This window comes from Protopterus annectens, chromosome 5.part1 (genome assembly GCF_019279795.1).
Source record: "Protopterus annectens isolate FY-2018-M chromosome 5.part1, PAN1.0, whole genome shotgun sequence".
NCBI lineage: Eukaryota > Metazoa > Chordata > Ceratodontiformes > Protopteridae > Protopterus > Protopterus annectens.
The window spans coordinates 332,400,113-332,426,942 of record NC_056736.1 but is presented as its reverse complement, the minus strand read 5'-3'; the positions used below and the strand labels follow the sequence as shown (position 1 = coordinate 332,426,942).

Here is a 26,830-nt window from a genome sequence, read left to right as displayed (position 1 = left end):
TATATAAGGAAGGCTCATATCTTTCCTGTGTATTGAGGGAGATTTATTATGACAAAGTTTTGCATTATTCCATTAGAATTATGTCTTAGGAAATAAATGTGCAGGTTTAGGTGAATGGCATTGAAGATTCCTCAACATGATTGGAGCTAGCAAGCCAAAACATTGATCATACATTTCCAGGAGTCCATAGAATGAAATTATGCAGCATGCCTAATAGCGATTTCATGAGGTTGTTAACATCTGCCTTCTACCTATAAACTGGTTCTAATTCATCTAACTGAAAATGAATGTCAGTGAAACAGATTTGCTGAAAAACTAATTACTGAATAACATAACACTAAAAAATTATAATAGAGCTACTTCCTCAAGGTAGACTTGCTATTAGCAATATAACAAATATCACATGAAACTAATGCTTAGAACTGAACATATCTCACAGTAATTAATTCTGTACCGCTTTAATACAGCCATGACAAATTTACAGAAAATACCCTTCTACTGCTTTATAATAAAATGAATTACAACCAACCCAATGGAGTAGAGGGAGGAAGCCCTGACAGTGACCTAAATAACCTGGTTGCTTTTTGAAGTCACTGCCCTTCAGAAGTCAGCTGGGGATATAAAACTTGAGCAGCATTTTGCTCAGCTGTCCCCTAGGAGGGGGAGGGGGGTTAACAATTGAGAACTACATTATTTAGTGGAGGTCTGGGGCCAGGAAGTCTAGCCCTGCAGTAAAAACATTGGGAAACCACCAAACCCTTGCCCACAGATCAGTACTATATATACATCATTGTACATTGGTCACAGGACAGTATTGTTGCTAAAGAATTAAAAAAAGCCTTTCACTTTTGTCAGGATGGTGGTATACTAGGCTGCTATGATCTCTTCTCTCCTGATGCATCAAGAACAATAAACAGTGAGAGGTAGATAGATAGATAGATAGATAGATAGATAGATAGATAGATAGATAGATAGATAGACACACACAGAGACAGACAGATAAAATGACTTAATCTTACTAGTATGAAAAGCAGAACTGTAACTATTGCAGAAATGTCCTATGGTTTTGTAGGAGGCATACTTCATACAGCCCCTGCACTGTGGGAGGCCATGGATCCCATCTAACTCCATGGTTGTACCAACCTGAAGTAAAGGCAAAGTTCTGTTATAAGCGAAATCTGGAGCTAACCCATTCTTCAAGGTGCTGTGGCATCTGGGTTATGATAAATTTAAGGGTATAAGGGCACACTTGGGGAAAATCTTTGGGGGCTTTCTAAATAAGCATATTCATCTGTTGCTGATTTTCTAACATTGCACAGTAAATGACAAAGGAGCATGTCCTAGTATAAGTAAATGTGTTAACTGTATAGTTAGTGTGAGTACTGTTTGCTTTTTCTGCATTCTGTGTTCACTTACTATATACAGTTGACATGTTCTGTACTCTTTGGTTCTGCTGTGTTTCAGTATTTGTATTCTTCAGTGATCTTGGCATATGGGCATGAAGGTTTGTTTTGCCAGGGCTGGCAATTTGGCACGTAAAAATCTACTGCTAATCATTAGCGGACCGGAGTTCCGCTGTGGCGACCCCTAACCAAGAAAAGCCGAAAGACACAACAACAACAACAACATTCTTCAGTGATCTGTGTTTGACAAAACATGATGTGATATTCTGCTGTGGTCCAATAAGATGAACTAGGATTGTAGCTATTATAAGTATCAGGCTACTACCCTGAGTGCATGGATTTCAGAATAGTCATGCTATAAACAGCAATAAGAAAAATAATGCCTATTCTTTGCCTTTTGTCAGTCAGCTTTAACATTTCTTGATGTCAGCTTATTACTTATGTTTTTAGTTTCCTGTTGGGGTGACTTGTTTCACTTGACAATACTGAAGTTTAACACCAGCACATCATTAATTATATACATGTATAAGTATGTATAAGTTTCTCCATACATGCACATATCCACAAGCATCTATATGTATATATACAATAACAAAATTGCATGTTGTTTCAGTGCCGAACCCAGAAACAGCACAACATATTGTTACGAATACAAGCTGCAAGTGGAAATTAAAAAGTGTAAGGGATATTTCAGTTTGCAGTCCTTAACAATTATCTTAAATATATGATTAAAACAAAGTCAGTAACCATTTTGTATTTCAAGATATATCTGAAGAAGGTGACAAATCAAAACACAACTGCCAACTTTTTTGTGTGAATGCATGTGTGTGCATGTATTTGTGTGTACATGTGCATCCTAGTTTTATATAATTTATAGCAAGGTAATCTAGAACACAGAAACAGACCATTGCTGGAAATTAAAAAAAAAACAATGCATGTAGTGGTGTCTGGTGATCTAACCTGAAAAGACCTTTCAGAACGGAAATTCTGGGCATAATTTACTTTCCAGTATGGTACACTAGATGGACAGTAGATATGATTAGACAACTGTAAAAATATTATTGAAACATTTCAAGGACATTTTAAGTTTGTGATGAGGGGGAGTACAGAGTATAACTTTCCCATTTGCGTAATCATTCTGGAAAGCGATGTTTTGAAAATTTCTCTCTCCTGTATAAAATGGCAGGAGATTCAGTGAGTTTAGACACCATATAATAACTTCAGCCTGCAGTCTACTGACAGAAGAGAAAACAACAGGTGAAACGAAACCACAATGAGTTGCAGCCTGCAAGCCCTGTTTCTGTGTTGCATTCTGGGACTGGCTTTTCCTTTATCTCTGTAAGTACCCTGCATTCTGTATACTACTTTTCAGGTAACATTATGCAACTCATCATTCTGTGTCTCAGAGCGAAATGAAAAATAACAGTATTCAGTACACAAGCAGATGCAGTATATATGCATAGCACCTTAGCATATAAAAGTAGATAGGTTTGCATTTTATTTCTGTGTGTGTGTGTGTGTGTGTGTGTGTGTGTGTGTGTGTGTGTGTGTGTGTGTGTGTGTGTGTGTGTGTGTGTGTGCATGCATGCTTATGGACTGTGATTTGCCAAGTATGTGCTCTTCTATATTTTGCATGTTATTTTGCATTTTCATTTGCAAAGTATGATTAGAGTATGTGAAAAATACTGTTTCTACAACCACAAACACCAACATACTGATATTCATAAGTGTGAGTGTGTGTTTGCACAGCTCTAAATTTAAGTAGTTAGCCTACCATTATAGTACATTTGCTTAACCTTCCTTAAGGATGCCCATGTTACAACTTCTGACTGTAATCTTTTGATAACAGTCAGTAATTAGTCAGTTTCCTGACACTACATATGTGCCATCTGGCACTCTGCCCTAACTTCCACATTACACTGCTCTGAACAGCTGGAAGGAAGGTCATTACAAAGAAAAATCTTATAAATACCCAGGCAATTATCTTTTCATTCTGTTTCTTAAAAAAAAATGATTGCATTTTTTTATTAGACCTGTTGCTCCTACTAATATTGGAACTATCCAGGTATCTTTCTTCCACATTGCTCTCAGTTTTGTTTGCAAATCCTAGTATTTTATGACTTTGTTTCTCCAAGTATTTAAGACACTATAGTCACTAAGTTAAGCAGTTTCAATGATTAATGCGACTTTTGTCTTTTTTTTCTTGAACTACTATAGCTGGTTTTCTTGCATTTATTTTCTCAGCAATTGGTATTGGGTTATCCCATGTGAGTGCAGTTAATTTCTCTAAATATTTTGGGCTTCAACAGAGGTAGATCCCATTTCTAAATCAGGGTATGTTTAAAGTTCATGGCATTAGTATTGCTTCAGTTTTTTATATTAGCAAACTGTGCTCTTCTGAGCACCTGCAATCTACTGGCACTATGAGTTTCTTGATGCTGCAAAAATCTAAAAGCAAAACCTGATGGATTAGTGTGGTCTATACATGTCTGCAATGCCTCATTTTAATGTAGAATGTAGGTGTTATTTTTCAAAGTATGCACATGCAATATACCCAGTGATGTATATTAGGTAGGAGAAGGTTCGGGGCACAGAGATTCCTAACCGGCTGATACTTCTCACATTTTTTATTGTATGACATGGCTTTTCATGTCTGCATGATATTTTGTTCTGCTCAAAAGAAAAGAAAAAAAAGGACCGTATGTTATTAATGCATGAGTGTCTATCAGAAAACACATCCGTAACTTGTCAAAATGCAACTGTTCAAATACAATGAGTATTAGATTCACATATTAGAACTGACTTCATAGGAACATAGTTTTATATTTGTAGAGTTCCATTTAGTTTCATATGTATATACAGTTGTGCCAAAAGTCTTCCTAAAGTATATATTCTGGAAACATGTGACAGTAGCAAGATTGTTGATGCCCTATGAAAGTCTGGGTAAAACAAATATCTCTGGCACTATCAGTCAGCTAAGCTATAGCAGCAGGCCTTCCACAGTCTGTAATCGTGAAGCTAAGAATACAGATAAGTGACTGCTTTTGAGGGTCTACTTGTTGATAATGGCAAATTGGAGAATTTTTCCAATACAAAAGAAAGAAAAAACAGGAATGCATTTTGAGGGTACAGATCTGCTAGCCTAGAACTGCTGAATACAAAGCTGAAATAGTAACATTCATGCACAATTGTTTGAAGTTGCTACTAAAAGGAGTACTGGCCATTTTAAACCAATTCTATGCAGGGGTTATGGGGAAACAATAGGTGATACTCCCCCTGATGCGCATAGGGAGAATTGTATTAGGAATTATAATGGTAGAATAAGCTTTCTTACTAATTTCTCTATTAATGCACATGCTATTAACAATATTATGAATAAAAATTGGGCTATAATATCAGAAGACAGTGCTATTAATATGAAATTGGGAGATAGACCACATATTACCTATAGAAGAGGCCTACATTTTAAAGATTTATTGGAAAGGAACAGTCAAAAATGCTCCAATCACGGGGATGAGAAACTGTGGGAGACGTCAGCAGTGCAAGCACATTATGGTAACTAATAAAGTTTGCATACATAATAACATTTACAACATTAATGGAAAATTTAACTGTGAAACAGCAGGAATAGTATATGCTGCTTTATGCCAATATTGCCAAAGCTACTATATTGGTAAAACTGAAAGAATGTTTAATCAGAGAATTTATGAACACCAATACCAAATTAGTAGGGGTAATACCACAAATGCTTTGGCTAGACACACTTTAGAACACCCCACACATAAATTCCAGTTTACAATATTACAACAAATAGTTAGGAACATTAGAGGTGGGCCCGGGGAAATAAAACTTGAAGAATAGGAACTTGTTTGGCAAATTAAAACATATGCACATGTTCCAACAGGGCTTAATGAATACTGCTCAATAAAATATATTTTGAAACTGAAACCTCTTCAAAGATGAAATTTGGTTGTATACCAACTTTTCTATTAGTTGAATGAATTTATAAATATTTATTTATACATGTTTATCTTTATACATTCATACAAATTTTATATTTCCACTTGTTTGAGCTGTTTAAGTTATCCAGTATTTAACAGCATTTAGATTAACTTATACACATAATAAAATTAAGTAATAAGACTGATGTGTTGTGGTTTTAAAATTGTTGCTGATTTAAAAAAAAAAGCATTTATATTTATTCACATATACATTTTATCTTGTATAACACTGGCTCTTTAAATTTCTTAAGTTATGTTAATTGGTTTTATAATTATCTCATCTTAATTGATAGTTTTATTTTAACTGAGGACTCTGGGTTTCTTTGTCTGAAGAAGTTCATGTATTTTCTGAACAAAAGCACTAACAATAAACTGGTTGGAATTCTACAGCTTGCTGCCTATTTTTGTTTTGGGCTTCAACAGAGGTAGACCCCATTCCTAAATCAGGGTATGCTTAAAGTTCATGGCATTAGTATTGCTTCAGTTTTTTATATTAGCAAAGTGTGCTCTTCTGAGCACCTGCAATCTACTGGTACTATGAGTTTCTTCATGCTGACAAAATCTAAAAGCAAAACCTGATGGATTAGCATGGTCTATACATGTCTGCAATGCCTCATTTTAATGTAGAATGTAGGTGTTATTTTTCAAAGTATGCACATGCAATATACCCAGTGATGTATATTAGGTAGGAGAAGGTTCGGGGCACAGAGATTCCTAACCGGCTGATACTTCTCACATTTTTTATTGTATGACATGGCTTTTCATGTCTGCATGATATTTTGTTCTGCTCAAAAGAAAAGAAAAAAAAAGGACCTTATGTTATTAATGCACAAGTGCTTCATCAGACACATAATTAACTCAACATTTATCTCATAAATATGTATGCATAAATCCATCCACTTTAAACCTTTTCACCAAAACTTTTTTTACCAAAAGTATTTGAACTTTAAAAATCTATTGTGTATAATAAAGTTCAAAATTGTGAAAACTGATACATGAAATGTATAAATCAAGCTGAATGTTATAAAATAATGTTTGCATATATATATATATATATATATATATATATATATATATATATATATATATACGAACATTATATCATAAAATTTGACAAAGCTGTATTCTCCCACTAGAATACTACCCTATTCGTTCATTCAGTTTTTTGGAAATAGTGTTTTACATAGTTTTATATTATTTTTTATATTATTCTTTGTAATTTTCAATTTGACCACTGGGTGGGAGTATTGTCATGAAGAATACAGCTTTGTCAAGTTTTATGATATAATGTTCATATGCCTATGTATATATACATAAATATATATATATATATATATATATATATATATATATATATATATATATACACACATATGCAAACATTATTTTATTTTATGCATACATATTTATGAGATGGTGTTCCAACCACTATTGGTTAATTCAAACGTTTGTCAGCATATAAAAATGTTGAGTTAATTATGTACGTTTATCTGATGAAGTCTGTTTGTATAGAAGACGAAAAACATGGTGATTCGTTAAGCGTTTCATGTTGGATTATTTGTCAAATAAACAGTTGCTTTATTTTATTTTGTTGGCTGTCAGTGTGGTCTGCTGGTTATTAGTTTGTTTTCTCGCACTGTTCCTCACGCTGTGGTTATTAATGCACAAGTGTCTATCAGAAAACACAACTGTTCAATACAATGAATATTAGTTTCAATTATTAGAACTGACTTTATAGGAACATAGTTTTATATTTGTAGAGTTCCATTTAGTTTCATGTATATACAGTTGTGCCAAAAGTCTTCCTAAAGTATATATTCTGGAAACATGTGACAGTAGCCAGATTGTCAATGCCCTATGAAAGTCTGGGTAAAACAAATATCTCTGGCACTATCAGTCAGCTAAGCTATAGCAGCAGGCCTTCCACAGTCTGTAATCTTGAAGCTACGAATACAGAAAACTACTGCTTTTGAGGGTCTATTTGTTCATCATGGCAAATTGGAGAATTTTTCCAATACAAAAGAAAGAAAAACAGGAATGCATTTTGAGGGTACAGATCTGCCGGCCTAGAACTGCTGAAAACAAAGCAGAAATAGTAAAACTCATGCACATAACTGTATATTAAAGTGTGCAAGAAAGTGAGGAAGGGTGGACCATGCATAATTACTACTAAAACAATCTGTAGTGTGTGACTATCAGTAACTGCACACAGCACTGCACATTTTATACAGATAGCTATGTCTTCAAGCCTCTTGTCTGCTATGAAAATATAATATAACTACACAAACTGCTTTCTCGGATAGTCAGCTCTTTGAAATAAACAATATCAAGATAAACTAAAAATGTCTTTTCATATCTGAGCATTAACTATCACAGAAACTGCATCCATAGATATTCAGCTAGGAATCTGTGATCTAAGTAATAAACTACCAGTCTTGCTACCTAATGCAATCACAAGGCTGCCTACCAAATGTAAATTAAAAACCTTTTGCTTCTGGTTCTGTCAGAGATTCACAGTCCGTATTCACCTGTACCACACTGTAGCATGCTTATTGCAGAATGTCACTACCACTCTGTTACACCCATTCAGTACATACAGAACATGCAGTATATTACATTTGTTTTTACGGATTCCAGTGATATGCTCACTTTGTGTCATCACCAAGCACTGATTTATTGACTCTTCTGTACTTTCTAGGCTGTCAGATAATACTACTGATTTATAAGAGCAGTAACTAGTCTAATATTCTAGCTAGTAATTCACCCAAACCAGCCCTTAATTACTAACTGTACCAGACACATAATGACTGAACACACTTTATAGTGACCAGAAGCTTTCTGCCATCACTGTATGTCTTACACTCATTAACTAGACAACAGACATACAAACTAATACATTTGTCTGTAAGTATGACCATTCCACATCTGTCTAGACGTGGAGCAGCTGATTCAGCTCTTTCACCAACACAAGCAAATAAATAACTAAATAAATAATTGAAAATAAATTATCTAACAATCTTACTTTGTAAAAATGTAGTACTTCATTAGACATAATTATGGAATGTACTGCACATCTGTCCACCCCCATAATTTAATCCTTAAATGTGTGTCAAAATCATCATCATTATCTTCCTTCAGCTGTTCCCGTTAGGGGTCGCCACAGCAGATCACCCGTTTCCATTTCTTCATGTCCTCTGCATCTTGCTCTGTCACACCAACCACCTGCATGTCCTCTCTCACCACATCCATAAACCTTATCTTAGGCCTTCCTCTTTTCCTGTTACCTGGTAGCTTCATCCTTAGCATCTTTTCCCCAATATACTCAGCATCCCTCCTCAGCACATGTCCAAACCAATGTAATTGTGCCTCTCTGGCTTTGTCTCCAAACCTTCCAACCTGGGCTGATCCTCTAATATACTTATTCCTAATCCTGTCCACCCTTGTCACACCCAGGGCAAATCTTAACATCTTTAATTCTGCCACATCCAGCTCAGACTCCTGCCTTTTTGTCAATGTCACTGTCTCCAACCCATATAACATAGCTTGTCTCACTACCCTCTTGTAGACCTTCCCTTTCACTCTTACAGGTACTCGTCTGTCACAAATCACTCCTGACACTCTTCTCCACCCACTCCATCCTGCCTGTACTCTCTTCTTCACCTATCTTCCACACTCACCGTTACTCTGAACTATTGACCCCAAGTATTTAAACTCATCCACCTTCGCCACCTCCTTGCATCCTCACCATTCCTCTATCCTCCCTCTCATTCACACACATATATTCTGTCTTAGTCCTGCTGACCTTCATTCCTCTTCTCTCTAGAACATATCTCCATATCTCCAGGGTCTCCTTCACCTGTTCCCTACTCTCACTACAGATCACAATGTCATCTGCAACCATCATAGTCAGTGGGGACTCCTGTCTGATCTCGTCTGTCAACCTGTTCATCACCATTGCAAATAAGAAAGGGCTCAGAGCTGATCCTTGATGTAACCCCACCTCCACCTTAAACGCATCCGTCACTCCCACCGCAGACCTCACCACTGTCACACTACCCTTGTACATATGCTGTACCACTCTTACATACTTTTCTGAAATTCCTGACTTCCTCATACAATACCACAACTCCTCTCTAGGCACCCTGTCATATGCTTTCTCTAAGTCTACAAAAACTCAATGCAACTCCTTCTGACATTCTCTGTACCTCTCCAGCAACACTCTCAGAGCAAAGATCACATCTGTAGTGCTCTTTCCCAGCATGAAACCATACTGCTGATCACTAATCATCATGTCCCTTCTTAACCTTGCTTCCACTACTCTTTCCCATAACTTCATGCTGTGACTGATCAATTTAATCCCTCTGTAGTTACTACAGCTCTGCACATCACCCTTATTCTTAAAAATCGATACCAAAACACTTTTTCTCCATTCCTCAGGCATCCTCTCACTTTCCAAGATTTCATTAAATAATCTGGTTAAAAACTCTCTACTGCCATTTCACCTAAACACCTCCATGCTTCCACAGGTATGTCATCTGGACCAACAGCCTTTCCATTCTTCATTCTCTTCATAGCTGTCCTTACTTCCTCCTTGCTAATCCATTGTACTTCATGATTCACTATCCCTACATCATCCAACCTTCTCTCCCTCTCATTCTCTTCATTCATCAATCCCTCAAAGTACTCTTTCCATCTCCTCAACACACTCTCCTCACTTGTGAATATGTTTCCCTCATTATCCTTTATCACCTTTACCTGCTGCACATCTTTCCTAGCTCGGTCCCTCTGTCTAGCCAATCGGTACAGGTCCTTTTCTCCCTCCTTAGTGTCCAACCTTTCATACAACTCTTCATATGCCTTATCCTTAGCCTTTGCCACCTCTCTCTTTGCCATGCACCTCATCTCCTTAAAGTCCTGTCTACTTTCTTCATCTCTCTGACAATCCCACTCCTTCTTCTTTGTCAACCTCTTTCTCTGTATACTCTCCTGTACTTTCTCATTCCATCACCATGTCTCCTTGTCATCCTTCCTCTGTCCAGATGGGATACTAAGCACCTTTCTAGCCGTCTCCCTTACTAGCTCTGCTGTAGTTACCCAGCTATTTGGTAACTCTTCACTGCCACCCAGTGCCTGCCTTAACTCATCCCTGAACTCCAACTCACAATTACCCTTTTTCAATTTCCACCATTTGATCCTTGGTACTGCCCTCACACGCCTCCTCCTCTTCTTGATCACCAACGTCATCCTACAAACCACCATCCTATGCTGCCTAACTACACATTCTCCAGTCACCACTTTACAGTCTCCAATCTCCTTCAAACTGGCCCTCCTACATAAGATATAATCCACCTGTGTGCATCTTTCTCCACTCTTGTATGTCACCCTATGCTCCTCCCTCTTGTGAAAATACGTATTCACCACAGCCATGTCCATCTTTTTTGCAAAATTCACTACCATCTGACCTTCTGCATTCTTTTGTTTAACACCATACCTACACATCACTTCCTCATCCCCTCTGTTCCCTTCACCAACATGCCCATTGAAATCTGCTCCAATCACCACTCTCTCACCCTTGGGTACAGTCATCACCACTTCATCCAATTCACTCCAAAATTTTTCTTTCTCATCCATTGCACACCCAACTTGTGGAGCATATGCACAAATAACATTCATCATTACAACATCAATTTCCAGCTTCATAAACATCACTCTATTCGACACTCTTTTCACCTCCAAAACACTCTTAGCATACTGTTCCTTCAGAATAACTCCTACGCCATTTCTCCTCCCATCCACACCATGATAAAACAATTTGAACCCACTTCCGATACACCTAGCCTTACTCCCCTTCCATCTGGTCTCTTGCACACACAATATACCAACCTTCCTTCTGTCCATCATATCAGCTAGCTCTCTCCCTATACCAGTCATACTGCCAACATTCAAAGTTCCGACCCTCACTACCACAGTCCTAGCCTTTCTCCTCTCTTCCTGCCTTCGGCCATGTCTTCTGCCTCTTCTCCTCCTTTGGCCAACAGTAGCCCAATTTCCACCAGCACCCTGTAGGCTAACAGTACTGGCGGTGGTCGTTGTTAACCCAGGCCTTGACCGATCCAGTATAAAAATGTTTATTGGTGTCTGCATGAAATGATTTGGCGAAGTTTTACGCCGGATCCCCTTCCTGACGCAACCCTCCCCATTTATCCGGGCTTGGGACCGGCACAAAGAAATACAATGGCTTGTGCATCCCCAGTGTCAAAATGGAATAAAAAATAAATATATAGTATTTATTTTCCTCTTTTTGGTATGATTGAACAATCTGAGCTTTTGGAGGCCCTATGTATATCCCCTCAGAAATTGCCCTGCAGAAAACATTGAGTAAGTGGACAAGTAACTTGTGAACGTTGCATGTCTAGACCTAGAAGGCCATTCAGAAAGCAAACTGGAAGCACCAAAAGACAGAATGGTATAACATGATAGTTACTGCTTTTTAAATGCAAGCTGTGTCAGTTCATAAGGAAAAACACAGCCTGAATATTAAAGCATTAGCCTGTGAGCTATGACATCGGGCTTTGTTACTACTGCAAAGTTACTTAACATATGACCTCTAAGCAAGTAAATTGGATTATTAATACTCCTTCCTTCCAAAGAACCAACAACATTTTGCCTTTACTCTGTGCCATGTCAACTAGAATCACACACTTCCTCAGTTATACTGCATAATGTAGCTGACAAGGAAACAAGTACAAACATGGGCAGGTGTGTTGGGAGCATTGTTTTTAATCTACAGTTTAAGTTGGAGACTTTGTGTTATGTCATGAGAAGGCATCAAGGTGCTCTCTGTTGAGCTTGATAGTCACAGCTTCAATGACATCATCACATTTTAATTTAGACCCCTGCACTGCAGTCACTGTTGCACAATTATGTGTCTTGATTTTACAATTACATTATATGAAGTCGTCATACACATTTTGATATACAAAGCTGGTTTGATTACATAGGTTTAGAGACATGGTCATTTGCCCAGCTTCAACTATGATGTCTTCTAAAAGTATATCATATAATTACATAATTATCTTTTCATCTCTGCCGTCTCACTCACCTACTCAAAGACAATAACCTGAGTTTTGCCTCAAAACATTGCTTTTACTGATTTTTTCCATCACGGTTATGGGTTCAAATTAGTTGCTTTCCTATGTGATTCATTGACTCAAAATTACTAAACATCATTTAATTAAAATATATAATGCCTTATTCAACTATACATACGAACTAGATGAAAATCCACCAGAAGACTAAATGATATAGCAAAAAAAGAATATGTGAGACTTGTTTAAAGCTTTGTGACTGAACTGAACAGATATAAGTTGTCCTTACTAAAAGTCCCTCCTCAGATTTACTGAGATAGTTACCACTTAATTACTTATAGCAGCTGATTAATTCTGTAGCACACAATTCTGATTTTAAATACTTTTTTCCCTGTAAACTTATTTGCATATGATATAAACACAGAGAGAATACTGGGTATTGTCCCAAAAAAACAAAACTGTGAACTGTTATCTACATATTAGTCTGCTTGCAACATATGTGATAAGTTGTAGTAGATATGCATGTGTCATACAAGTCCGCAAGCATAATTTCTGTAGGAATTACAATAGTGTACTTGCTCATATAACCTTTTCTCATAGACATGTATGAATTCTTTGAATTACTTACTGTATCTCTGTGGGTGCTCCTTACTGTATCTCTGTGGGTGCTCCTTACTTCTGAGTTAAGTCATGGCAGAAAAGAGTCTTTTTAAAAATCTATTTGCCTAGATATCAAATAAAAAAATAAATAATATGTAAGCTATTAGAAAAGCATCATTATGCTGGGTTTAGAGTTGTTCTACATGAAGATTAAAAAGAGAAATATTTGTATCCACACATACCTCGTAAGGTCATGAGGAGCATTTTCAGAGATGTTGTTTCACCTGTTTCTCACATGTGCCCTCATTCTCTGCCTCTTTCCCTTACTAGACAACAATCCCATATTAATGATGGTGAAGATTCAGAGATGTACCAAGGGATAGAGCCACTTGGTGAGTATACAGTGCGTATGTGCATTTCCCTGTTTCATCCATGTTCTTGTTATTACTTATCCTTCCCATGCAGTCCAATAAAATGATACGCAGCATACAGTGTGAGTACAGACCACTCAAGAGAGACCTTACATATTTTAACATGCATGCAGTGTGTTCTGGTATTAATTATTAGAAGATATCTGTGAAAAGAAAGAAGAAATCTGTGAAAAAAACATATCAAAAGCATTTATCACAACTACTGATTATGTACTACATGTTGACTGGACATGCAAATATGTGTTGTTCTCAGTGCAGAGCAGCAAAACAAAATAATCTCTCTCTAAACACACACACACACACACACACACACACACACACACACACACACACACACACACACACACACACACACACACACAGATAGATATATATGTATATTACTTGCTATCTCAGTGTTGTAACAGTACAACAGAAAGTTGATGGGACAATATTTGACAATAATTTATTCTACACACATGTAAACACCAAAAAAGCCGAAAAAAACACAAACTGGATAAGAAAGCTAGAAAATCACTTCACTGGTCAGCCACAAATGAAATATAAGGTCCATTTTATTAAGCGCTTTTCGTCTCTTCTTATAGGGAGACTTCTTCAGATAACAGACATCTACAAATGCAAAGTTTAAATAAAAAAAATATTAGTCATGTGAAACTTAACACACACCTCCATTTAAAAACACCCTTCCCTAGAACATCCACATATTATTAACTGTGCATTTATTCAAATAATTTACGAATAATACCTTAAATATCCTCATGTTAAAATATTAAGCCTAAAATTTATAATTAACATACTCACTTATTCCATTTATATTACAGAAGCCTGCCATTGTCCAGGAGTGAATGAAGTATATTCTATCCTGTGTATTCTTAAATTGAAAAACCTAGAGAGATAGGCTCAAGAAAGGTGGAAGTGTGTGCATACCCTCTGGTTGTAAGATTCTGTTATGCGGATAGAATGTGTTAGGATAAATGATCTTAATATTTTAATATTTTTTTTAATTTTTTTTAGAACAAACTTAATAAAAAATGAACAGCATCAGAACCACTAGATTCAAGGATTTAAATTTTTCGTGTGACATAAATAAGACATGTTGGTGAGACAGATATATGTCTCAGAGAATCTCCATGTTGTAGAACGGGCTCCCCTTCCACTGATGCAAAGTCTTTCCCTTACCCTGTTTAAGTGTAACCTTGACCAATGGATAGGAAATCAGAAATTGACCTCGGGTCTGGCCTCCATGTCTCTGATAGGCAGAGGCAGATAGTAATGTCCAAACTAACATACCCCCTCCACATAACTTCTAGAAATTTTCTAACCCCCTCTTAATCAATACCCATGATACATAGGGACTTCATGGCTAGGCTTATAAAGACTCTGGTGGTTGTTAGCCTAGCATATACCTATGAACCTCTCAATCTATGAAAATACAGAAAATATATGTGGTGCAGACAGAAAATGATCACAGCACAACATCCACCCACACCAGTTTAAAAGATTTGTCCATACCAGGTACTATTAATTCCTGCTTGGTTGTTACTGAGGGAGGGCAGAAGCTTAAGATCAAGAAGCCATTTCAGTGTTCAGTTATTGAATACTGTAACTGATCAGGTACTGAAAATGTGGATGTAGTATCCCTACCTTAATCTTTGCTCAAGAACATATGCCCTTGTTTGAATAAAAGACAAGAGTACAGTATTTGGACATGGCATTCCCCATCCTCACAATTCACATACAAATGTGGATCAATAAATTCTCATACATATGCATCCACAAAGGAAGTAATAATAGTGGAGAAAGAATACAACTACAATTCAGCCTGATCGATGATATATGATACAACAGTGTTACAAACTGCAAGGACCAGCATGCAATATCTGGACTGCACATCTAACAAGAACTTCATAAAGATTAAGGGTACCTGTTTGAATAGAAATAATTGGACTTCGGTAGTTAAAAAGAAAAAGTGGGGGAGTGGCATAATAAGTCACTTATCTACTTGGAAAACTTTTAAAGTCCAAAATGTGCAAAGACAATGGAAATTAATTCACATATTTTCTAAAATTATCCCTCCCCTACTAAAAACAAAATTTTCTCTCTAGTATCTATTGCACTATACTCTGCAGTCTCAAATATACTATTACCCTCCCCATGCATATTTTCCTAACCTACAAATGCTAGTAGCTATATATTTTGAAATGTTAAACCTACAATTGAGCTTATAACAAAAATATTCACTTTATGTAAATGTTGAAATTTCTGTATTGAATTATGTCTTTTCAATTTTGTAACATTGTGACAAGCCAACTGCAAATATCATGGAGCTTATCTGTAAATGTTTAATTAGCTGTATGAACTATGTCCTTTTGTAACATGTGAAATGTAACCTGCAATTATTGTGGAGCTTTTCTCCCTGGGCCTCCACTTAAAATGGGCTCTTCTTGGCCCAGTGGACTTCCCCGGTCATCAAATTTAAAATAAATAAATAAATTCTTTCTGCCTGAGCTGCTTTTTGTGCTAAGGGTTCAAGGCTTAATTCCTACTTTACTTACCTACTGTATCACTTAACCTGTCAATGCTCCTGGGTCACCCCTGAAAAGGAATAATTGCATCCAGTGGGCTTAATTTGTCAATAAACAAGTAAAATTAAAAATAAATGTATTTTTTCCCCTCTAGATTCACTTTACCTCCATATCTTCTGACCATTAAGCCTCCTTTTGAAGAGGCCATCATGCAGGTAGTCATGGAGGTGGTCTGTACACTTGCCAGCATTATTGCAATAAGGGCATGTCTAATGTGGCACAAACCCTATCATGGTGGTTGATTTCAGCCTCTTACAGCCCACCCTGTACACGTTTGCTTCTACATACATTTTAGTGAAAGCTAACCTCATATTTTTGGTCCTGGCCATTTTAGTGCAGGACAAACCTCTATTTGCATGGTGGTGATCAGCTAATGGGAAACTACCTGTCTCTCCCCAAGGATGGGTGATCTGACATTTGCCACTCACTCCCACCTTCTTCAGCCTGGCTCTCCCAGTGCCCAATCTGCTAGTCAAACTTGAATCATTTGATTCACAGTCGACCTTATCCTTTTGTGCCTCAGAGCTCAGCTACCATCTGATATTTATTATTACTCATTTATTTAAAAGCAAAGCAGCATAACAGATTAAGGCAACAAGCTCCATATGAGATACAGAACAGCACATTTCAAATGGCTTATAGATAGCTGAACAGAGTTTGATTCCCACAGAGTTAATAAGCATTATACCCGTCCCTTACTAAGTTAGTTAACCAAGATTACACTACTAGTTCTCCCCTGAAGAAGAGGCACTTGTGCCTAATAAGCATTAGACATTTTCATGGCTCATTTATGTTTATATGCTTACCAGCTACATATTTCAGCTGCAACCCCATTTAGACATGAAATGTTACAAACTGTCAAGTTAGTGGATAGCTTATGAGCTGTTAACAGACTGCTTACTGTAGATGAGAGTCTGATTTTCCCAGTTTCTATATGCATATTGTGCACCTCTGATCAAGACCAGATAATGTTCCTGAGATGAGTCTGAAAAAGGTCCAGAGGAATCCGTGCTCTACGCCAGTAAACATAAATAAATAACGCAACAACCATCCAACCAAACAAACAAACGTGGTTTTACAAAGTATAATATTGCAGGAAGGACTCTAATGCAAGTAGTGATCAGTAAATAAGGATGAGCGGAGCTTCCATACCATTATACTTAGTACATTAATTCTACAGAGCTGCCCACTAAAAACATTGCACATACAGTGTATGTTATGAACTGGGTAGCCCTGAAATCACAGCATTAATAGTTATAGTCTAAAATAAAAACATGAAATCATTCAAGTGCAAGTAAACACAGTGCTACGGGAAATAAGCATTGATTTCATTTTAAAATTAATTATAAAATATTGCCTCCTAATGTCCTCAAAGAGAGAATTAAATTTAAGATTAGTGCAGTGAAGGCTTCGTGCCCACTGAGTGGTGCACAGCCACAGTTATCCCGCTCCACAAGGGAGGATCCACCTTGGATCCCGGGAACTACCGTCCCATCAGTCTGACAAGCCTGATCTGCAAGGGCATGGAACGCATTATCATGGAACTTATAAACAAAGACATTGGCAACCTTCAAACACTGGACCCCACCCAGTTGGGGTTTGTGAAGGGACGATCTTGTCTCCTGAATCTGACTTCTTCGAATCAGTCTCCAGAGCTGTGGACAATGGTAAGGTGGTCCACACAGCCTATCTGGACCTCGCCAAGGCCTTCGACACCATCCCCCACTCTGGAATCATAGATAAACTTACTAAGCTGGGCATAAATCCCTACGTCACTCAATGGGTTGCCAACTGGCTTACTGACAGAACCCAGACTAAAAGTAGCCGACTCCAAATCCAGCTCCAGACAAGTGGCAAGTGGAGTACCTCAGGGTTCAGTCCTGAGGCCACTCTTGTTTGGCATCTACTTCTCTGAAGTACAGGCCGACACTAAAGGACTCTGGCTAACAAAGTTTGCAGATGACTGCAAACTGGGAGCCATTGTTGAATCCCCAAATGATGTTGATATTCTACAAAAGGGCCTTACAGAAACAGATGCCTGGTGCCAGAGCCATGGGCTCAAGCTTAATGCCAAGAAATGTATAGTTATCCCCTTTGGAAAAAAACATGTACCCATGAATTACCACATAGGTGGCAGGACACTAAACATCGAAAGTGTGATGAGAGACTTAGGGACACAGGTGGACAGTGGTCTCACTTTCGATAACCACATTGCCACAACAGTCAAGAAATCCTTCTACGTGTCACACCTCATCACTAAGGGCTTTTCATCCAGAAAAAAAGGAGGTCATTGTCCCACTGTACTCATCCCTCATTTAGACCCATTATAGAGTATAATGCCCCGTTTGGTATGTACTTCACAAGACATCTGCAACAGCTGGAAAGGCCACAGAAATACCTCACTAAAAGAATCACAGGCCTAAAGCAGATGCCATATGCTGATTGTCTAAAAAAACTCCAGCTATACTCTGTGGCATATTGTCTACTCAGAGGCGATCTCTACTTAACATACAAGGCCATGTCAAACCCTGAGCTGTTGGACATGCTCCACTTAAAGAAATCCCAATCTCTCAGAGCCACATGCTCCAGGGATCTAAACTTTGTCATCACAATGAACAAAACATGATGGAGGAATAGGTTTCTGACCCAGAGACTCCCCATACTCTGGAATAGACTGCCCATACATGTCAAGCAGAGTGCCTCATTGGCCCTCTTCAAAAGGAACCTTGATGATTGGATGGGAGATAGGAAATTCACCCCGGGGATCATGTCAGTCGCCCTGCTAGACTGGGGCCCAGAGAAGTAAATATTGTGGGAAGAAATATCCAGGGAATTGTTATGGCTAGGCTTGCATAGGCCCTAAGTCCAATACCCTAGTACCAACCTAGGAACCTAGATGTATGCCTAGTTTTTAAGAAGGCCTACAAGGTCTGATGGTAGCTCTAGGCACAACTACATGACTGTAATTTCATAAAACTATTAACTCAAGTATCCTAATGATCTAAATACATGTATGCAGAGATTAGTGAGCTTAATTACAACAATGAAGCTGTGTAAAAAGCATTTCGACATCTGCACCCCACATGTGGGTTTGCCCCCACCTCCCCCTATTCTTACTTCAACGTTAAACACTCATTAAAATAGTCAGAAAAAGGGTTTGCTTTGTCTCTAGGATGCTAAGATCCAGGAGATCATACAATCAATATATCTGAAGACCCTACACATTCTGTAATAGCATGTAATGTTCAAATAAGAATGAGGAAACAATGCATTAATCAGGATAAAACAAGAAGAAAGTGGTGGAACCAACAAACCCAAAAAATATAAATAGTATAAAATAAAAAGGCTTGGTGGCTAGAGAGTAAAAAACACACTTTTATTACCAATAAAATAAATAATTTAGGTAAGCGCTTTCGAGGTAGCCCTCTTCTTCAGACCTTAATAAAAACTTCTGCAAGCATTCAGTTTAAATACAAATAACAACCAATAAGAACACTTAATGAGAATTAATGTGGCAAACCTCTTTTTCTTAAGAGAGAAATAGCTTAGACATGTATTGAACACTGTAGAAACTGTACTGAGAGATAGCAAACAGTTCCTGGAGCAATTGTACGTTTGGCCCAGTCTTAGGAATAGTACTGATATTAGCAATGTATTCTTTGTAATGCTAGATGTGAATTCTTTATTCACAGTGATCCCCAATGATGAGGTCATTGAAAATGTAAGACACTTTTTAACCAAGGAAAGTATTTTTTCTAACACCAAGGTCAATATGATCTGTGCTCTACTGGATTTGATTTTGGAAAATGATATATTTCTTTTTGAAAATGAGTTTTTCCTCCAGAAAGTGGGGGTCACTATGGGTACAGCATGTGCAAATACATATGCTAACATTGTGATGGCCCAATGGGAGAAAGAGATTTTTTTTGCTGTGACATGTTTAAGCAACATGTCACTTTTTATAAATGTTTTGTTGATGATATCTTTTTTACATGGCATAGTACTGAGGTACATCTAGAGAGTTTTGTAAATTTTCTAGGGAGTACCACCTCCTAACTCTCTTTTTCTCTACAGTTCTCTCAGACTAAGATTGATTTCTTAGACATTAATGTGAACAAAAATATGTTTGGGTAACATTTCAACTAGGTTACACAGAAAAAGCTGTAGGAAAAACAATATTCTTCGTCACTCCAGCATGCACTCCAGACACATAACTAGAAATATAGTTCATAGGTTCATAGGTAGGTACTAGGCTTTCGGCCCTAGGGCCCATACAAGCCTAGCCAAAAAATGTACCCTGGCTTTCGCCACCCAAGAAAATTATTTTCCTGTGCCCCTTTCGAGCAGAGCCACAGAAGTGATCCCTGGGGTGAAGTTCCCTTTTCCCATCCAATCATCAAGATTTTTCTTGAAGAGTGCTAATGAGGAGCTCTGTTTGACATAGATAGGTAGTCTGTTCCAGAGTATGGGAAGTCTCTGGGACAGGAATCTATCCCTCCAGCATGTTCTGTTTATTGTGGTGACAAGGTTTAGGTCCCTAGAGAGTGTAGCTCAGAGGGATTGGGATTTCTTTATGTGGAGCATGTCCAACAGCTGTGGGTTTGACATAGCTTTGTATGTTAGGCAGAGATTGCTCCTGAGTAGGCGATATGCAATGGAGTAAAGCTGTAGTTTTTTGAGACAGTCTGCATACGGCATCTGTTTGAGGCCAGTAATACTCTTTGTGAGGTATTTCTGTGATCTTTCCAGTTGTTGTAGATGTCTTGTGAGGTACATACCAAAAGGGGCATTGTACTCTATAATGGGTCTAATGAGTGATGAGTAGAGGGGAACAATGACCTCTTTTTTTCTGGATGAGAATCCTTTTGTGATGAGATGAGCCACGTAGAAGGATTTCCTGACCACTGTGGCGATGTGATTATCAAAGGAGAGACTACTGTCCACCTGTGTCCCAAGGTCTCTTATCACATTTTTGGCATTAAGTAGACTACCAGCTATGTGGTAGTTCATGGATACAGAGTTTTTACCAAAGGGGATGACAATACACTTTTTGGCATTGAGCTTCAGGCCATGGCTTTGACACCAGGTATCTGTCTCAGTGAGGCCCATTTGTAGTTTGTTTAAATCATTAGGAGTTTTGATTTTGGCTCCTAGTTTGCAATCATCTGCAAACTTTGTTAGCCAAAGACCTTCTGTGTTGGCCTGCACTTCAGAGAAGTAGATACCAAACAGGAGAAGACCCGGGACTGAACCCTGTGGTACTCCACTTGTCACTGGTCTGATGTCGGATTTGGAATCCGCTACTTTCACAGTGTGGGTTCTGTCCGTGAGCCAGTTGGCAACCCATCTTGTGACATAGGGATTTATACCTAGTTTAGTGAGTTATTCTATAATTCCAGAGTGGGGGATGGTGTTGAAAGCCTTGGCGAGATCTAGATAAGCTGTGTGAACCATTTTACCCTCATCTATGGCTTTGGTGACTGTTTCAAAGAAGTCGTTGAGGTTTAGGAGACATGATCTGCCTTTTACAAATCCAAACTGGGTAGGGTCCAGAGTTTGGAGATTACCAATGTCTTTGTTTATGAGTTCCATGATGATACGTTCCATGGCCTTGCAGACCAGGCTCGTCAAGCTAATGGGGCGGTAGTTCCCGGGGTCCGTCGTGGCTCCCCCATTGTGGAGTGGGATAACCGTTGCGGTGTGCCATTCAGTAGGTACAAAGCCTGAGGTGAGGCTATGATTGAACATGGTACTTAGTTAAGAATCATGTATTACGTTGTAAGAGATTACACACTGATGGAGGAGACCTTGAAGAGGCGTTAGATAGTTTGCGTGTAGATCTTATGAGTAGGGGCTACAAAGCTTATGAGATTGATAAGGCTATGGAAGAAGTGAGCTCTCTTGAAAGTAATAAAACTAGACCCTATTTCTCTGAAGAACTCCCTGCAAATGTACATGATAAAGAGAGAAAATGTGTTGAGATGGTGAATAGTCTGTGTTTAACTTTTTCCAGTGATGTTAATAGGGCCTGTGAGATAGTTAAAAAGAACTGGCCTATGTTAATAGGGCCTGTGAGATAGTTAAAAAGAACTGGCCTATTTTACTCACAGACCCTCAAATTAGTAGGTTTGTAGGGTCCACTCCCAGCTTTAGTTTTAAAAATAGTAAGAATTTGAAGCAACAGCTATGTTATAAGAACAACAGAACAAGTGAAAGATATATTTCACAGTGCAAAGGAACATATGCATGCAGGGCTTGCAAGATTTGTTGCAATATATGGTCAACCTGTATGGTTGTGCATCCGGTACACTTAAAAGCAGTAGAATTCTCTTTCTACGCAGACTGTTGTACTAAGAACATAGTTTATCTTGCTAAGTGTAACTCATGCAGTGCATTTTATATAGGTAAAACGAATCGTATTTTGAAGGAGAGGGTCATGAAACATCTGAATGACATACGTAATAATAAATCAACAAATGCACTGGCTAAACATGTATCAGATTATGGTACACAGCACAACTTTAAATTCTTAGTTTTACAAAAAAATTAATGAGAGCTTAAGAGAAGGAGATCTACGTAATGAAACTGAATATATAGAGTTGAGATGGATTGTTGATTTTAAGGCTTATAGTTCTCCTGGCCTGAACAGCGCTGTTTCTTTAAAACATCCCTTAAGAAAAAGAGGTTTGCCACATTAATTCTCATTGTGTTTTTATTGGTTATTTGTATTTAAACTGAATGCTTGCAGAAGTTTTTATTAAGGTCTAAAGAAGAGGGTTACCTCGAAAGCACTTACCTAAATTATTTATTTTATTGGTAATAAAAGTGTGTTTTTTACTCTCTTGCCACCACGCCTTTTTATTTTATACTAATGTATTAATCAGTCCTGCTGGACAGCAGAGTTTCATTTTCTCAGTGTCAGTTTGCCTACTCAGTGTCCTTTGAAAAGGGACATTTGTTACTAAACAGGTACTAACTGCCTCAACAGACCCCTCTCTGGGCTGTTTATTTCTACTGCATGGATCTATTGCGAGTTTGCAAATTGTGCAATTTTTTTTGTCAGAGCTCAGCATCACACAAATTGATTCAGCAATGAGTTTTCCCTTTCTCCGCAAAAAATCTAATGATTCTGAATAAGCTTGTATTTTTGTCCTCCTTTGCAACTGCAAATCCGAAACAATGAATTCAGAATTGATCCTGCATTCCTGATGTAACCAGGTACAAAGTAATCAAATGCATTTGAACCTAATTATTTTGATATTGTAATACAGGCAGTAACCCATCACGCAGTGAGCTACTTTATTTCCTGTCTGAGTTTTGCAGCAGTTATTCCACTAACCTACCTTACTTCAGTTTTTTAGCACAATACACCAGTTTAACTCTTGTTGTTGTTGTTGTGTCTTTCAGCTTTTCCCAGTTAGGGGTCGCCACAGCGGAACTCCAGTCCGCTAATGATTGGCAGTAGATTTTTACGTGCCGAGTTGCCAGCCCTGACACACAACCTTCAACGAAGGTACGCCCATGTACGTCCATTCACGCATGTCTCCACACAGAAGACGCTCTAGCTGAGAATCGAACAGGACAATGTCTTACTGTGAGGCGACAACGCTACCGCAGTCTCTGTACTAAAATCCATTATCACTGAATATGTGATCCTTTTAAGGTATACTAAACTAGAATGTATTTAGAAGTTATTTGTTGCCGGCATGTCCTTTTTACATCTTTTTGTGTCTCACAGGGGCTCCAAACCGTTGTGAGGATGAAGAAGGGTTTGACGCTGTCACCCTTGATGAAAATGGAGTAATGAATTTTTTTAAAGGTAATTGACTTACTGTAGCTTACATTTTGCTGTAATTTCTTAAATTCTCCTGAGAAAAAAAAAAAAATGTAAATATGTATATATTATATTTATTTATTCAGCTGAATAGTAAAAATAATAAACTAAAAACAATTTGTCACAGCTGGTTTCACAAAGTTTCACAAGACACATGCTGATGGGTTGCTGTGTTTTGATCTTAACTATCAACAAGACTTTCTTTATGCTGTAAATCATGAACTTTTTCAATTTTGATACAAAAAAAAAACATTGTACAATACTGTCTGAACATATAGCCCTGTATTAGAGTCAGATCCTATGACACCCTTCAAAATACAGCAAATAGCAGTGTAATGGAACTGATTACATCATGTCAAATAACACAGATTACCTTGAATCCTACCAGACACTGAGTAATATAGATTTCTTCATATAAGGATTTATGGTTTTATGGTTTCTTGCTTTGGCTTAGTGTTGCACTCCTAACTTATGAGTTAACAGATTTCAGCATCTGGGTTAATTGTGAATTTGTTGCTCTATCACAAGAATTCCCACAGATTATAGAGGGCTTTGGAGTTGTCCTAGCAGTTGTTGTGTCTTTTGGCTTTTCCCGGTTAGGGGTTGCCACAGCGGAACTCCGGACCGCTAATGATTGGCAGTAGATTTTTACGTGCCGAGTTGCCAGCCCTGACACACAACCTTCAATGAAGGTACGCCCATTCACGCATGATTCCACGTAGAAGATGCTCTAGCTGAGAATAGAACCAGACAGCGTCTTACTGTGAGGCGACAACGCTACCGAAGCACCACCACCGCAGTGGAGTTGTCCTAGCAGTAATCACTTCAATATGTACTTATTTACTTCTGTTGTTTGGGTTAGTCCTACAAGGCATGGCCTGTTTTGAGGGCTGACCAGAGGTAGTATTTATACTGAGTACAATAAATTTGTCCATTGCTCCAGGGAAATTCCCTTACTATCGCCAATATGTGCCATTTGAATTTTAGGTACTTTTACGTTAAACCCCTACCACGCAGTTTCGCTGCCAGATCGGCGTGTCTCACCTTTATTTTACACAGACGTGCATCTTGAACAGAGTACATGCCCACCAGTATTTTGTCTGACCTGATAGCAGTGTCTTTTCTTGGTTTTGCAGTTATTCACTTGCTTGTCAAGTGACCCACATTTAAAAAGCATCACTCAGTTTTGTATGATGTCTGCAACAGAAGTCTACCTGTCTTAATTTTACATACTCTTGTCTTTTGAATATGCAGACTACTGATGGAAGAATGTTGTATGCTGCCAAAAGAAATATATTCATTGCTATATCCCGATATATCTGTAAAACTCCAATGTAAAATACAAACATGAACATGCACTCATAATGACACGCTTTGAAAGGTATGCGAACAGTTAAGAAGAACAGAAAGTTCCTTGGCGGACATCTTTAATGCAGTAGTAGGACATGGAGTGCGTGAATTACAGAAGTGTCGTCGTAGAAGTGTAACGCAGTGGCTATTTTTTTTCTGAAAAAAAAAAACCCTTACAGCAACCATCTTGATATTTCATCACTCCTTGCAAGGAGGACAGACAGTAAATGCTATACACAAACACAACGGCCTTAAAGTTAAAACCCTGACCCCTACAGTAAATGACAAAGTCAAGAGAAACAACACAACATGCGTACGTCAGCACTGAATGACCTAGGCACACGTTACTAATTCACACATGATGGTAGCAAGTGTATTTGTGAACACTAAATAAAAAGGATCTGCACAGCTCGCTGAGCAATAAGGCGAGATACGCCGATCTGGCAGCGAAACCGCCTGGTAGGGGTTTAAAGGAAAAGTACCAAATTTTATACATCCACCTGAGCTACCACCAGCTGGTACCTTAGTTTTATGTCTCATCCACAGGATGGCGTCTCAGGGCAGCAGATCCTCTCTATACTGCAGTGTGAGTGCTGAAAAATTAATTCAAGCATCTTGAGTCTTCTGATTTTCCAACATCAAAGATGAATGTGCAACCTGTTAAACCAATCTTGTCTCCTGAACTTGATTGACTTCTTCGAATCAGTCTCCAGAGCCATGGACAAGGGGAAGGTGGTCCACACAGCATATCTAGACCTTGCCAAGGCCTTTGACACCATCCCCCACTCTGGAATCATAGATAAACTTACTAAGCTGGGCATTAATCCCTACGTCACCCAATGGGCTGCTAACTGGCTTATTGATAGAACCCACACTGTAAAAGTAGCCGACTCCAAATCCAGCTCCAGACAAGTGACAAGTGGAGTACCCCAGGGTTCAGTCCTGGGACCACTCTTGTTTGGCATCTACTTCTCTGAAGTACAGGCCAACACTAAGGGACTCTGGATAACAAAGTTTGCAGATGGCTGCAAACTGGGAGCCATTATTAAATCCCCAAATGATGTGGATACTCTACAAAAGGGCCTTACAGAAACAGATGCTTGGTGCCAGAGCCATGGGCACAAGCTCAATGCCAAGAAATGTATAGTTATCCCCTTTGGGAAAAAACATGTATCCGTGAATTACCATATAGGTGGCAGTACACTAAACACCGAAAGTTTGATAAGAGACTTAGGGACACAGGTGGACAGTGGTCTCACCTTCGATAACCACATCGCCACAACAGTCAGGAAATCCTTCTATGTGGCATACCTCATCACTAAGGGCTTTCATCCAGAAAAAGGAGGTCATTGTCCCACTGTACTCATCTCTCATTAGACCCATTATAGAATACAATGCCCCGTTTGGTATGTACCTCTCAAGACATCTGCAACAACTGGAAAGGCCACAGAAATACCTCACTAAAAGAATCACAGGCCTAAAGCAGATGCCCTAAGCTGACCGCCTTAAAAAACTCCAGCTATACTCTGTTGCATATC

General features: G+C 38.3%; 1 protein-coding gene across 1 annotated transcript in view; it reads left to right on the top strand.

Moving 5' to 3' along the window:
* Nucleotides 1–2,585: 2,585 nt before the first annotated feature.
* LOC122803158 (hemopexin-like) overlaps nt 2,586–26,830 on the top strand; it is a 68,941-nt gene continuing 44,696 nt past the window's right edge. The window contains exons 1-3 of the mRNA XM_044072776.1: nt 2,586–2,741; nt 13,423–13,484; nt 23,847–23,932. Coding sequence (XP_043928711.1) covers nt 2,677–2,741; nt 13,423–13,484; nt 23,847–23,932 — 213 coding nt within the window. The 5' untranslated portion in view covers nt 2,586–2,676. The remainder of the gene's footprint in view (nt 2,742–13,422; nt 13,485–23,846; nt 23,933–26,830) is intronic.